Genomic DNA, 12,620 nt, shown 5'->3' with positions numbered 1-12,620 from the left:
CACACTGCCCCCCCCACTGCCCATGTTAAAGCAAATATTGGGTGTGCGTCTTATAACGCAGTGTGTGTTTGCGAGTGGAGTTTGCATGTTCACATCAGCACTGGTGAGACAAAGGCGGCCAGGCGTTGTGCTGGCCACCCACCAACGTGCCGTGCCATCCTTCACAGATGCTCGCCGATATAACTAAGAACTTGCATCAAGTCTGTTAAGGCTGCCAGCAGCGTTCTCGATAACACTGGTCAATAAAAAAAAACATTTTTTCTGGCCTGGACTTTTGCAGCTGTTTTAGACTCATTTCAGGGTGCTGATTCCAAATCTGATCTCAGATTTGCTCCATCACATCTCATTTTTATGCTATCGGCAAACCCCATTTTCATTGATTTTACCCGAAATTAACTCTGTCACTTATGATTGCAAGTTGTTGCGAGTCAGTGACTGCTTTCGTGTTAAAATATGGTGCTGTATTTTTAGGATAGTGTGTTTATATCATTTAATGTAGATATCCACATTTATTTAATATTTTTCTTCTGCAGTTTTTATTGAAAATGCAATATTTGATATCTCAAAAACCTGATGTGATAGACAAAAAACTGATGCCAGATTTGGAATCAGCACCCCAAAATTACCTTATCACCATTGGAAAACCTTATGCCAGAAAAAGTGTGTTGACCAGTGTAATAAGAGCGAGAAAGAAAGCCATGGCTACGTACAAAACACGTGTATGATAAACGCTGACCACGTTTCTAAGGGATTTATTGCAACGTGCTACAACGCAGCGGGAATTGCCGCTCTATGAAAATACAAGTCGCTACGATTAGCGGTGGCGGTTGTTGGCTGCGGCGCGCGTGGGATCGTCAGTGCCCGCCCGCGTAAAAAGGTTCCGCTAACACATCGGTGCGTCCTGACGCGGCTCAAGACCGATTCGTGCCGCAGAGAAACGACAGCGCGCCTACTGCCCGTGACAGCTGAAGGAGCAAGTCCCTGGCCACGAGTACATGTGTGTCCTAAGTGCCTGGCGCCAAGAGGGCTCCTTATAAGACATCGCAGAGGTGTTGTTGTTAGTTCGTGGTCGTCAAACACTTTGAGCAAATTATCTAGAGGCAGGTATCCCTTTGAAATAAACACCATTTGTGCCCCCAATTGAATCGATTCGCACAATCGTAATTGGGCAGTTTCCACAATTTTCGGACGCACATTTCAGGCACATTTTTTTTTTACGCGTGTGCAATCTCGATTTAAAGCTTTCGTGACTGCAGGGATTCATCTTCTTGGTTCTTTCGGTAAAGTCACGTAGAAGGGAAATAATAAAATAATAATAAAACATAATAAAATACAATTCTCACGACGTTTCGGCCACAACGCAAGCAGCCGTCCTCAGGTGAAGAACAGGGCTGTCGGAAAGACAGCGTCTGAATGAGCACCACCAAGCCTGGCAGCGTTTCGGCCACAACGCAAGCGAGGACGGCTGCTTGCGTTGTGGCCGAAACGTCGCGAGAATTATTTTATTATGTTTTATTTTTATTATTTTATTACGTCTGACGCTGTCTCCCCGACAGACCTGGTCTTCACCTGAGGACGGCCGCTTGCGTTGTGGCCGAAACGTCGTGAGAATTATTTTATTATGTTTTATTAGTTTATTATTTTATTACTTCCCTTCTACGTGACTTTACCGAAAGAACCAAGAAGATGAATCCCTGCAGTCACGAAAGCTTTAAATCGAAATTCTGGTGGAACAAATCGGGCTCCACTCATCTACTCGTGCGACAGCCTGACAATATGAAAATAACAAGTGTAGCCTGTTGCTTTTTTCGAACGCCATATGAAATAAGAGGACCGCAGGGAATAGCTGGAAATCGACGAGGCTTGCTGCTGGTTCGCCAACGCGGCGATGCCACGAACAGTCACGACTTCATTCAAGAAGCTATTCTGTCTCGGTTCGTTTTCATCGCCGATCGTGTCGTTTCCCGTCGCCTCTGCCTCGTTTGTGTATATTGTTTCCTGCGCTCCATTAGTATAAAAGCAATATGAATGCGCAATTGGGATAAATCGTACACAGTCTATTCTTACACGCACGGTCTATTCTTGCACGGTCTATTCTTACACGGAACAAAGCGATCGCTAGTCGACGGCTCTGTGCGTCAATTGCCGTCTAATGGAAACTACCCGCACGCTCGGTGGGATTCAAGTACGCTACAATTCTACGCGTGCGGTAACGGCGCGCCTTTGAAAAGCTGCTGACCAAGCGAGGCTAGCGGGAGGAAGGGGGGGCGGAGGATACTGCCCGTGCTGCCTACCTCTAATCCCCTCTGACAACCCATTTATTCGCTGCCCAGGGTCAACTTGTCAAAGAGGAACTCTCCCATGCCCGACTGAGGCACGCCCATCTTCTTGAGGCTCGTGATGTGGTCGGCGATGTTCTTGATGGACTCCACCTGCTCCTCCAGGTAGTGGGAGTCCAGGAAGTCGCACAGCTGTGGGGTGTGGGGGAAAGCGGAGGACGCATCGATGAGGTGGTCAGCGCACGGCACGTACGGCATGGGCCGTGATCTCGGTTGCGGCTCGGATCCGGCCCGACCTCTGAGGCGGCTCAGCTCAGGTGTGCTGCTTCCGAAGAACGCGCGGGCGGGCGAGCCGCTCGGCCGTGGCTCGGCTCAGGCTCGGCTCGTGGAAACATACCGAGCACGGCTGGAGCAATGCTCGAGTGCCCGGCGCGAGTTAAGCACGGCAGTGAGCCTCCTCACTTGAGCCGGAGCCCAAGCCTGAGGCGAAGCCGCGGCTAAGAATACGGGCCTTACAGTGATTCGCCCTTTCACGTTTCACGGTGTATACGTGGCATATGACGATGATGCCCTCTTTCTGTGGTCCTCAGATTGTCAGGAGGGGCAATGCTGGTTTTGTTTTATCGGGCCACAAAGACTTTTGGGCCACACAAAACCGAAGACAAAGATCCCCCCGTATAACCTTAACAGACTGTTGGAGCAAGTGCTGTTAGCGAGTAGCACCTATGAAGGCTGGCATGGCACACGAGGGGGTGGGTGGCCAGCACCACTCCCGACCGCCTTGTCTCCCTAGTAGCGATGTTTGCACACCGCATTAGGTACTCATTTGAGGCTGAGTCGACCTAGGGGGAGGCCCATGACCAGTTCAGATAATCGTCACTGATGTTGGCTGTGAGTGGAAATCGAACTCGGTTGTCTGGATTCGTAGTGCAGTGAGCTAACTGCTACCCTACCACTCGGATCAAAACACACACACACGCGATGATGTATGTGCTGTTGCTGCCATCTAGTGGCAACTTCCAGAAGAGAAACATTTCACAAAAAAAAATCAGGGTCTCGCCCCCATCAAATTTTGCAGGACTGTGCGAGACGACGATGATTTGGCGAGGCCTTCATCCAGCAATGGATCGATCATAACCGATAATTGATGACAGTGAAACAACTGTGTACTGCACAAGACCAGGGTCATTAGACAGTGTGTGAGTGAGGGGGGACCCGAGGATGAGTGGCCATGCGGATCTCTGAAGGAGCGTGGAGGGGCTGGTGGGAGGCATCCAGAGAAACGGCGTGCCAGCCAGTGAGTGAGCGAGTGGGCGAGCGAGGGGTGTATGGGTTTGAGTGAGTGAGCGAGCGAGAGAGGGGTGTATGGGTTTGAGTGAGTGAGTGAGTGAGCGAGAGAGGGGTGTATGGGTTTGAGTGAGTGAGCGAGCGAGGGGTGTATGGGTTTGAGTGAGTGAGTGAGCGAGAGAGGGGTGTATGGGTTTGAGTGGGCGAGCGAGCGAGCGAGGGGTGTATGGGTTTGAGTGAGTGAGCGAGCGAGAGGGGTGTATGGGTTTGAGTGAGTGAGTGAGCGAGCGAGGGGTGTATGGGTTTGAGTGAGTGAGCGAGCGAGCGAGGGGTGTATGGGTTTGAGTGAGTGAGCGAGCGAGAGAGGGGTGCATGGGTTTGAGTGAGTGAGTGAGTGAGCGAGGGGTGTATGGGTTTGAGTGAGTGAGTGAGCGAGGGGTGTATGGGTTTGAGTGAGCGAGCGAGCGAGAGAGGGGTGTATGGGTCTGAGTGAGTGAGTGAGTGAGCGAGGGGTGTATGGGTTTGAGTGAGTGAGTGAGCGAGGGGTGTATGGGTTTGAGTGAGTGAGTGAGTGAGCGAGGGGTGTATGGGTTTGAGTGAGTGAGTGAGCGAGGGGTGTAGTATGGGTCTGAGTGAGTGAGTGAGTGAGCGAGGGGTGTATGGGTCTGAGTGAGTGAGTGAGCGAGGGGTGTAGTATGGGTTTGAGTGAGTGAGTGAGTGAGCGAGGGGTGTATGGGTTTGAGTGAGTGAGTGAGCGAGGGGTGTAGTATGGGTCTGAGTGAGTGAGTGAGCGAGCGAGGGGTGTAGTATGGGTCTGAGTGAGTGAGTGAGCGAGCGAGGGGTGTAGTATGGGTTTGAGTGAGTGAGTGAGCGAGCGAGGGGTGTAGTATGGGTTTGAGTGAGTGAGCGAGCGAGGGGTGTAGTATGGGTTTGAGTGAGTGAGCGAGCGAGCGAGGGGTGTAGTATGGGTTTGAGTGAGTGAGTGAGAGAGGGGTGTAGTATGGGTTTGAGTGAGTGAGTGAGCGAGGGGTGCATGGGTTTGAGTGAGTGAGCGAGCGAGGGTTGTAGTATGGGTTTGAGTGAGTGAGTGAGTGAGCGAGGGGTGTATGGGTTTGAGTGAGTGAGCGAGCGAGGGGTGTAGTATGGGTTTCAACGAGTGAGTGAGTGAGCGAGCGAGGGGTGTAGTATGGGTTTGAGTGAGTGAGTGAGCGAGCGAGGGGTGTAGTATGGGTTTCAACGAGTGAGTGAGTGAGCGAGCGAGGGGTGTAGTATGGGTTTGAGTGAGTGAGTGAGCGAGCGAGGGGTGTAGTATGGGTTTGAGTGAGTGAGTGAGCGAGCGAGGGGTGTAGTATGGGTTTGAGTGAGTGAGTGAGTGAGCGAGCGAGGGGTGTAGTATGGGTTTCAACGAGTGAGTGAGTGAGCGAGCGAGGGGTGTAGTATGGGTTTCAACGAGTGAGTGAGTGAGCGAGCGAGGGGTGTAGTATGGGTTTGAGTGAGTGAGTGAGTGAGCGAGCGAGGGGTGTAGTATGGGTTTCAGCGAGTGAGTGAGTGAGCGAGCGAGGGGTGTAGTATGGGTTTGAGTGAGTGAGTGAGTGAGCGAGCGAGGGGTGTAGTATGGGTTTCAGCGAGTACCTGAGGGTCGTTGTGCTCGGTGGCGAGGGCGTGCAGCTCCAGCAGGGCCTGGTTCACGTTCTTCTCCAGCTGCAGCGCCAGCGTCAACGCCTCCAGAGCGTTACCCCACTCGTCCCGCTCCGGCTTCTGCGAGCACACAGAGATAACACACGAGATGTACAGATACACACAGAGGTACGCGCAGATATACAGGCAGTCCCCGGGTTAGGTTCCTGAGATATATCCGTAACCCGAATTTTCCGTATGTCGTAAACTGAACAATTTTCCCCCAAAATCAAGATAACATCCCACATCCGGAAACAGTTCTTCCTCCCCCACCGTTTCTCTCAGTACCAATATCGTATCGCTGTACATACGCTCTGCACTTTTTATGATACTTTCATTTGAACAAATATCTATCCTAACACTACCCATTAACACTATTAAACTAATGGAACATATACAGTATCCAATTGCTGATTTTAATATAAGTTGTTAACAGAAAGCAGTCACTTCCAAATGTTTACCATGCATTCGGCTAAGCACAGACTTCACGTACATACATGCTCACAAAAACCAAGGTGAAGTTGGCTCGTTAACACACACACGTGCGTACACACACGCGCACACATACATACCAATACCCCGCCATTCGCCACTGAGTGACGGTGACATCAGCACGGCGCCTGTGCCAGGCCAGATGCACTTTGAGACCATGTGAAGTGTCGTAGGCTCGCTGACAGGTCAGGGGACAGACCCAGCTGCCATGGGTTGGCTGACTGAGATGGCCGGTAGATGCACCAGCTGTACCCCCAACTGTGCCAACTTGCTGCATTTTAGCCGCCCGGTGCTCCGCTCATTGTTGTGAGCATCGCTCCACTGCCCTCCACTGTTGCTGGAGGGTGGCTGCCTCCAACTGCCCAATAGCGTTCTTAACGAGCCTCCTCCATAGAGGCCAATCTTGACACCGCTGGTACCAGTCATAGGCAAGTCAACTCAACTCCACATCCTCCCATACCGCATCACTCCATTACTCTTCTCTAGCTCATGTTGTGCCAATCTAGCCCCCTCTATGCGGCTAAACAAAAGCTGCTTGGGCATGCGGTGGTTAGGCATGCAGGCTACATGACCCAGCCAACGCAGCCTTGCCTGCCCGAGGAGCTCAGTGATGGGAATGTGTCCAGATATTTCAAGGATTTGTGAGCTCCTCACACAATCCATCCTGGTTAAACCCAGGATGGATCGTAGGTATGCCAGCCTGAATGTTTCAAACTGGCGTAGATGTGCCATTAGAGGGGTCCACGTTTCAGAAACATAGAGAAGAGAGGGTATGACTATGGCCGAGAAGACCCGAAGTTTCGAGCGGAGCGACAGACTGGGTAGCTTCCACACAGCATTGCTCAGGCGATGAAAATATAATACCGCCCGACGGATTCAGAGTGAGACCAGGTATGGGAAACTCTCCACTCTCTCCACAACTGCTCTATCACCTATGGGGAACTGAGGGGTGGGGTGTTTGGTGGCACAAAATACCCAGGCAGATGCTTAGTTTTGGTGGGGCTGATGGTAAGACTCCACCTCTTAGTGGCACACTCCAGGTTCAGCAGCAACGCCTCCAACTCTTCCTCTGAGTGAGCAGCAATTACCATATACATAGATCCCCCGTATAGCCTGAACAAACTGTAGGGGCAAGTGCTGTGAGCGAGCACCTATGAAGGTCGGCACAGCACACGGGGGGTGGGTGGCCAGCACCACGCCCAGCCGCCTTTGTCTCCCTAGTGGCGATGTTTACACATTGCACCAGGTACTCATTTGAGGCTGAGTCGACCTAGGGGAGGCCCGGGACCGGTTCAGATAATCGTCACTGGTGTTGGCAGTGAGCGGGAATCGAACCCGTGTCGCCGGGTTCATAGCGCAGCGCGCTAACCACTACACTCCCACTCCCAACATGCATACAAAGACACACACACCTATACACACACACCTGTACACACACCTGTACACACACGCGCACACACATACAAACACACACAGTACATACTGTACAGAAAACAATTACGTAATGCTACAAAAAGAAAATGATTACGTAACGCTACAAACAATTATATTTACCTTAACCCTAGTGAAGCTCGGCTCGGTGAATGCGGCGTAAGGCTACGTCTTGCGTAAGGCGGCCCGCCTCAACGCTCGCTCCGTGGTATTCATCCGCAACTTAACCGCGCTGCACTATTTGCACTTACGTAACTAACGCAAACATTTACGCATATAGATGTTTTCTTAGCATTATGTATGGGAGCGTTTCCGTAAAGTCGGATTTCCGCAAGACGGGTCTTCCGTAAGTCGGGGACTGCCTGTAGGTCCTGTTGAAATTCTCTACACCGATGCTGTAGCAGACACACATAGAATATGGCATTTGTGCTGTTTTGAAACCACATTGGCACTCCGCAAGCCTCGTCATGCCTGGAAAGGGGGCAAGTAGTTGAATAATTCTCCTTATAATTATATAATTATTCTTGCTAGGCGATGTCCCAGACTCACACTGAGAAGGGAGATGCCCAATACTTGCTTCAATTAGTGTGGGGCATCCTTCCAATCTTGTGAAATCTGTCCTGTGGACTAGACGGTTGTGCAATCACCACCCTCCCTCAAGCGGTTCACTTGAGTGGTCGTCCCTGCCTGCCACTTTACCTGGTTGCAGGCTCCTGATCGCCCTTCACACCTCCTCAACAGGTGCAACATCAGGCAGCCACTCGCATAGAGTGGCTACTTCCTCCACAAATATGTTAGGCACGACAAGCCCCAGCACAGTTTACCTCCCTCCTCAAGAACTCACAGAAATGCTCAGCAAGCCTGCAATCTGTCCCTGGGGGTCAAGCAGAGGTCGCAATCGGGTATTGATTCCTTACCCGTACCCGGCCGCACCAGGGTCGCAAACGGGTATCCATACCCGTACCCGACCGGGTACGGGTAGTTGGGTATCGGGTAGGGGACGGGTATTGGGTACCCGATTGCGACCTCTGGGGTCAAACGATCGGGCCACCATTCTTTCCCTCAAGGTTTGTAATTGATGTGGCGCTGAAAGTTACATTTTTGATAGAATTAAATAGTGATTTGTGACTGTGCTACCGAGACAGCTCCAATCTCTTACAGCATGACACCCAATCATCCTGATCAGGCTTATGTGACAGCACAGAGACCCACACAAGAGATACACAGAGATATACACAGAGATGCATTCACAGCTACAGATCGTGCAGCTACACACACAGATACAAAGATCCCCCATGTAGCCTTTAACAGACTGTTGGGGCAAGTGCTGTTAGCGAGCACCGATGAAGGCCGGCACGACACACGAGGTGTTGGGTGGCCAACATCACGCTCGGTCGCCTTTGTCTCCCCAGTGGCGATGCTTGCACACCGCACCAGGTACTCATTTGAGGCTGAGTCGACTTGGGGGAGGGGCCCCCTGGACCAGCTTAGATAACCGTCACTGGTGTTGGCCGTGAGCGGGAATTGAACTCGGGCCGCCAGGTTCACAGTGTGCAACTCCGCTACCCTACCACTCCCCGTGCCAGCTTACACACAGAGTTACACACATACCCACACAGCACAGATTTTGCTTTTAAATACAGGGGGGGGAAATGTGTGTGGATTACAATCCACAGAATACGTAATCGCCATTTGCGCTACGCTCAACTCTCGTGCCTGCTTACTCAGCGTTCGGTACAATCTGGCCTCCTGGCAACATCAATCTAAAAATGGCACGCATCCCCCAGGTAAGGCCCACTGAGCTGTATGTACAGCTCTTTTTCAGAAGCGACCTGGCCACAAATGATAGCCCAATGAGGTAGCTTATCATGTGGAAATTTATATCGATGTGGAGGGAAAAAACAGAGGACCCGGAGAAAAATCCACGCAACCAGGGGGAGAACATGCAAACGGCAAATATGCAGGCGTCAGGGTCGGGATCGGACTCACGACCTCCTGTATACCAGGCGAGGTAGTTAACATCTCCTAGCCACCGCGGCAATGATGGCGGGGGGGGGGGGGGGGAGAGGAGGGGATTCCACCTGCACGTCCTGCAGGAAGATGCGTCCTCCGCGTCTGTTCTGGTAGCCCATGAGCTTCTCGGCGTGGCCACGCTCCTCCAGGGACTGCTCGCGGAAGAACTTGGACAGGTGCTTCAGCGCCACGTCATCGCGGTCAAAGTAGAAGGCCTACGCACCCCACATAAGGGGGCAGGATGACGACGATGATGAGGTGGGGGGCAGAGGAGAGAAGGGAGAGAAGCCACCCCACACATTCCATTCACAAAAATAATATTCAGGGCCTAGCTTGGCTCCTCCCACCCTCAACCAGTATTTATACAAATACTGTGTTCTTGGAATTTCTCTCACTTGATACAGCTATCGTGCTGTGACGGTTCCACCTGAAGACGGAAGCTTGTGTTGCCTCCGAAACGTCGTGATTTTTATTTTATTTTACTTTTATTACTTTAAATTTTTTACCTACGTGACTAAGCTTCATAGCTCTTTTTTTCAGAAGCGACCTGGCCACAATTGATAGGTCAGCGAAGTGACTTATGACGTGGACATTTATAGCAGCCAAACACTCGAAACGCGCGTTTCTAAATGAGATAAAAACCGGAGGACCCGGAGAAAAATCCACGTGACCATGGAGAGAGAAACGCAAACTCCAAATATATAGGTGTCAGGGTTGGGATCGAACCGACGACCTCCTGTATATCAGGCGAGGTATTTAACATCGCGCCAATATGCTGATGACCCAGGAAAGCGTTGCCGAGTCAAACGACTCTCTTTCAGTAGAGTCCTGCCAAGTATTTTGCAGCAGGGGGCCGATGCAGTTGCTGTGTGTGTGATTCCCATTGCTTAATCTGCAGGTAATGTTTTAGCAAGAAATGTTTTGCCCAATACCAGTTACATTGTATGTCTGTTTTAGCATATGCGAGGAAACCAGAAAGACCAGAGAAAATAATAATACAATGTTTTTTATATTTTTAATAAAATATGTTTTTATCTTTTTATTGTTTCCCTTCTACGTGACTTTACCGAAAGAACCAAGAATATGAACCCCTGCAGTCACGAAAGCTTTAAATAAAAATAGAAAGATATGTTAATACCTCAGTGGACTTTGTCTGGTAGGATGGGGGATTCTTTCGTGTTATTGGGATGTGTTTGTGCGATTTATTTACCTTTCTTGTACTTTGCACTACGATAATGTTCTTGTACTATTTGTTGTTGTAACGTGCTTACCCGCCCCGAATAAACGTCTGCGGTATAAATAAGTATGCCGATTGTGTAGGGAGCTTGTGTGAGCAAGCAGGGGCTCTCAGAAGGCCATTGCTTGGGCTGCGCTTTTACCCCTTTGATGGCAACGTCTGGGCCACGTTGGCCTGGATTGACACCCAAAGAGTCTCTTGCCAATTCTAGATTATTATTATATTTCTATTTTTATTATTATTTATTTTTTTACCTACGTGACTTTACCGAAAAAAACCTAAGAGTATTATTTTAGATTTTAAGCTTTCGTGACTGCAAAGATTCATACTCTTAGTCACGTAGGTAAAAAATAAAATAAATAAAATAATAGAAATAAAATAATAAAAAATCACGACGTTTCGGAGGCAACACAAGTCTCCGTCATCAGGTGGGACCGTCACAGCTAGATTTGCTGTATCAAGTGATACAGCAAGTGATACAGCAAATCTAGCTGTGACGGTCCCACCTGATGACGGAGACTTGTGTTGCCTCCGAAACGTCGTGATTTTTATTATTATTTTATTTCTATTATTACTTTTATTATTTTAATTTTATTTTTTACCTACGTGACTTTACCGAAAAAACCTAAGAGTATAGTAGCCTCTTGCCAATCTAGATTTGAAGCTTTTCGTGACTTTTTTCTTGCTGTGGTTTTACCACCTGGTTATGGTTCCTTGTGTTGCAATCGAAACGTCGTGATTTGTTTTAATTTAAACCTACGTGACTTAACCAAAGAGTAAGTGTCTTGCCAGATCAGAGGTTTTTTTTACACACCTCCACAACCGAATAATTTTTAAAATGTATTTATTCCGGAGAAATTCAATGAGCCATGAAGTTATTTTTGTTGTTTTTTTAAAGAAAAAATAAAAATAAACCGGAGTGGAAAGTTATAGGAAAGGATAATCTTGCGTAATTGCGGTATATGTAGCTAGTTTTACGAGGTTAAACGTGATCGTTTTACGTGTTGGTTGCGTTATGTTCGATTAATTTAAACATATTTACAAATATCCCCGGGAAATATTTAAAAAGAGGTTTTATTTACGTTAAAATGTCTGGCTTCTCGCATAACACTGTTACAGTATATACAGTACACATTTTAAACATTTTCTGTTTTTGTCGTTTGCTTAACGCCAATATTTTACCACTTTCATCGTAACAACCCGTTACATTTTTGCAACAAATAAAATAAACACGTCCCGTAAAGATTTACCTCAGACAGCGACAAACCACTGAAGCAACGGGCCCCACTAAACCCGTTAGCTAGTGCGACACGTCACGAAACAAAGTGACTAAAGCACAAACAAACAAACACACGTCTTCAGTGAAAAAGCACCATCGAGAAGCAATTGCGTTGTTAATTCAAACGTAGATATTTAAAAACAAAATATCTTGAGTCTCACCATTGACAGATACACGTACGACGCGTACAGCTCCTGGTTGATTTGTCGGTTGACGGCCGCCTCGCACTCCTCGCTGAAATTCTGACGAACGAGCGACATTGCAGAGCCACGAGTTCGTCTTCTTCTGCTCCTCGGGGGCTGACAATGAGGGGGGATGAGCGAACGAAAGGACGATGCGAAGTGAGACCACAAAGGTAACAACAACGACGACTACAACGCGCCTCGTGGTACTGATGCTGCTGCTTCAGTGTGCAACGATGCCCGCTAGCATCTTCCGGAAGACGTCTTCCGTTTTCGGAAGACGCGTAGTTCTCTTCCGGAAGATGTCTTCCTCTTTAGGAAGAGACGCATTGGCCCTCTTCCGGAAGACGTCTTCCGGAAGAAACGCATGGTCCTCTTCCGGAAGACGTCTTCCGCTTTAGGAAGACACACATGGTCCTCTTCCGGAAGACGTCTTCCGCTTTAGGAAGAGACGCGTGGTCCTCTTCCGGAAGACGTTACGTCTTCTTCTTCTGGAAGATAAATTCACTTTTATGGAAGTCGTATGCGACTTTAATAAATAGGGTTTTCATTTTGATTTAAAGCTTTCGTGACTGCAGGGATTCGTATTCTTGTTTTTTTCGGTAAAGTCAAGAATATAATAGGGGTTTCCCCCATTTTTTCTGGCAAAACTCAAACCTTTTAAAAAGGAATCATGTGTGTGCATTAACCACAATACTTGTGGTCAAAATGCAAACAAAAAACACACTCTGATAATATACGCG

General features: G+C 48.9%; 1 protein-coding gene across 1 annotated transcript; it reads right to left on the bottom strand.

The window, feature by feature from the left end:
• Positions 1-735: 735 nt before the first annotated feature.
• On the bottom strand, positions 736-12,138 carry LOC133343898 (ferritin heavy chain, oocyte isoform-like). Its single transcript, XM_061553882.1, has 4 exons — positions 11,857-12,138; positions 9,248-9,394; positions 5,199-5,324; positions 736-2,471 (listed from the first exon to the last, which is right to left on the bottom strand). The coding sequence occupies exons 1-4, from the start codon at positions 11,953-11,955 to the stop codon at positions 2,319-2,321; spliced, it is 525 nt and encodes a 174-aa protein (XP_061409866.1). The 5' UTR covers positions 11,956-12,138; the 3' UTR covers positions 736-2,318.
• Positions 12,139-12,620: the final 482 nt, after the last annotated feature.

Source organism: Lethenteron reissneri, chromosome 2 (genome assembly GCF_015708825.2).
Source record: "Lethenteron reissneri isolate LAM-NWPU_2019-01 chromosome 2, ASM1570882v1, whole genome shotgun sequence".
NCBI classification, from domain to species: domain Eukaryota; kingdom Metazoa; phylum Chordata; class Hyperoartia; order Petromyzontiformes; family Petromyzontidae; genus Lethenteron; species Lethenteron reissneri.
This window is presented reverse-complemented; position numbering and strand designations above follow the sequence as displayed.

What these genes read in the sequence shown, in the direction of transcription:
- LOC133343898 (XM_061553882.1), bottom strand. Translation starts at nt 11,955, where the DNA reads ATGTCGCTCGTTCGTCAGAATTTCAGCGAGGAGTGCGAGGCGGCCGTC. An exon ending in CGTACGTGTATCTGTCAATG is followed by an intron (nt 9,395 to 11,856) that starts GTGAGACTCAAG and finishes TGGGGTGCGTAG; the next exon opens with GCCTTCTACTTTGACCGCGA. An exon ending in CCGAGCACAACGACCCTCAG is followed by an intron (nt 2,472 to 5,198) that starts GTACTCGCTGAA and finishes CACACCCCACAG; the next exon opens with CTGTGCGACTTCCTGGACTC.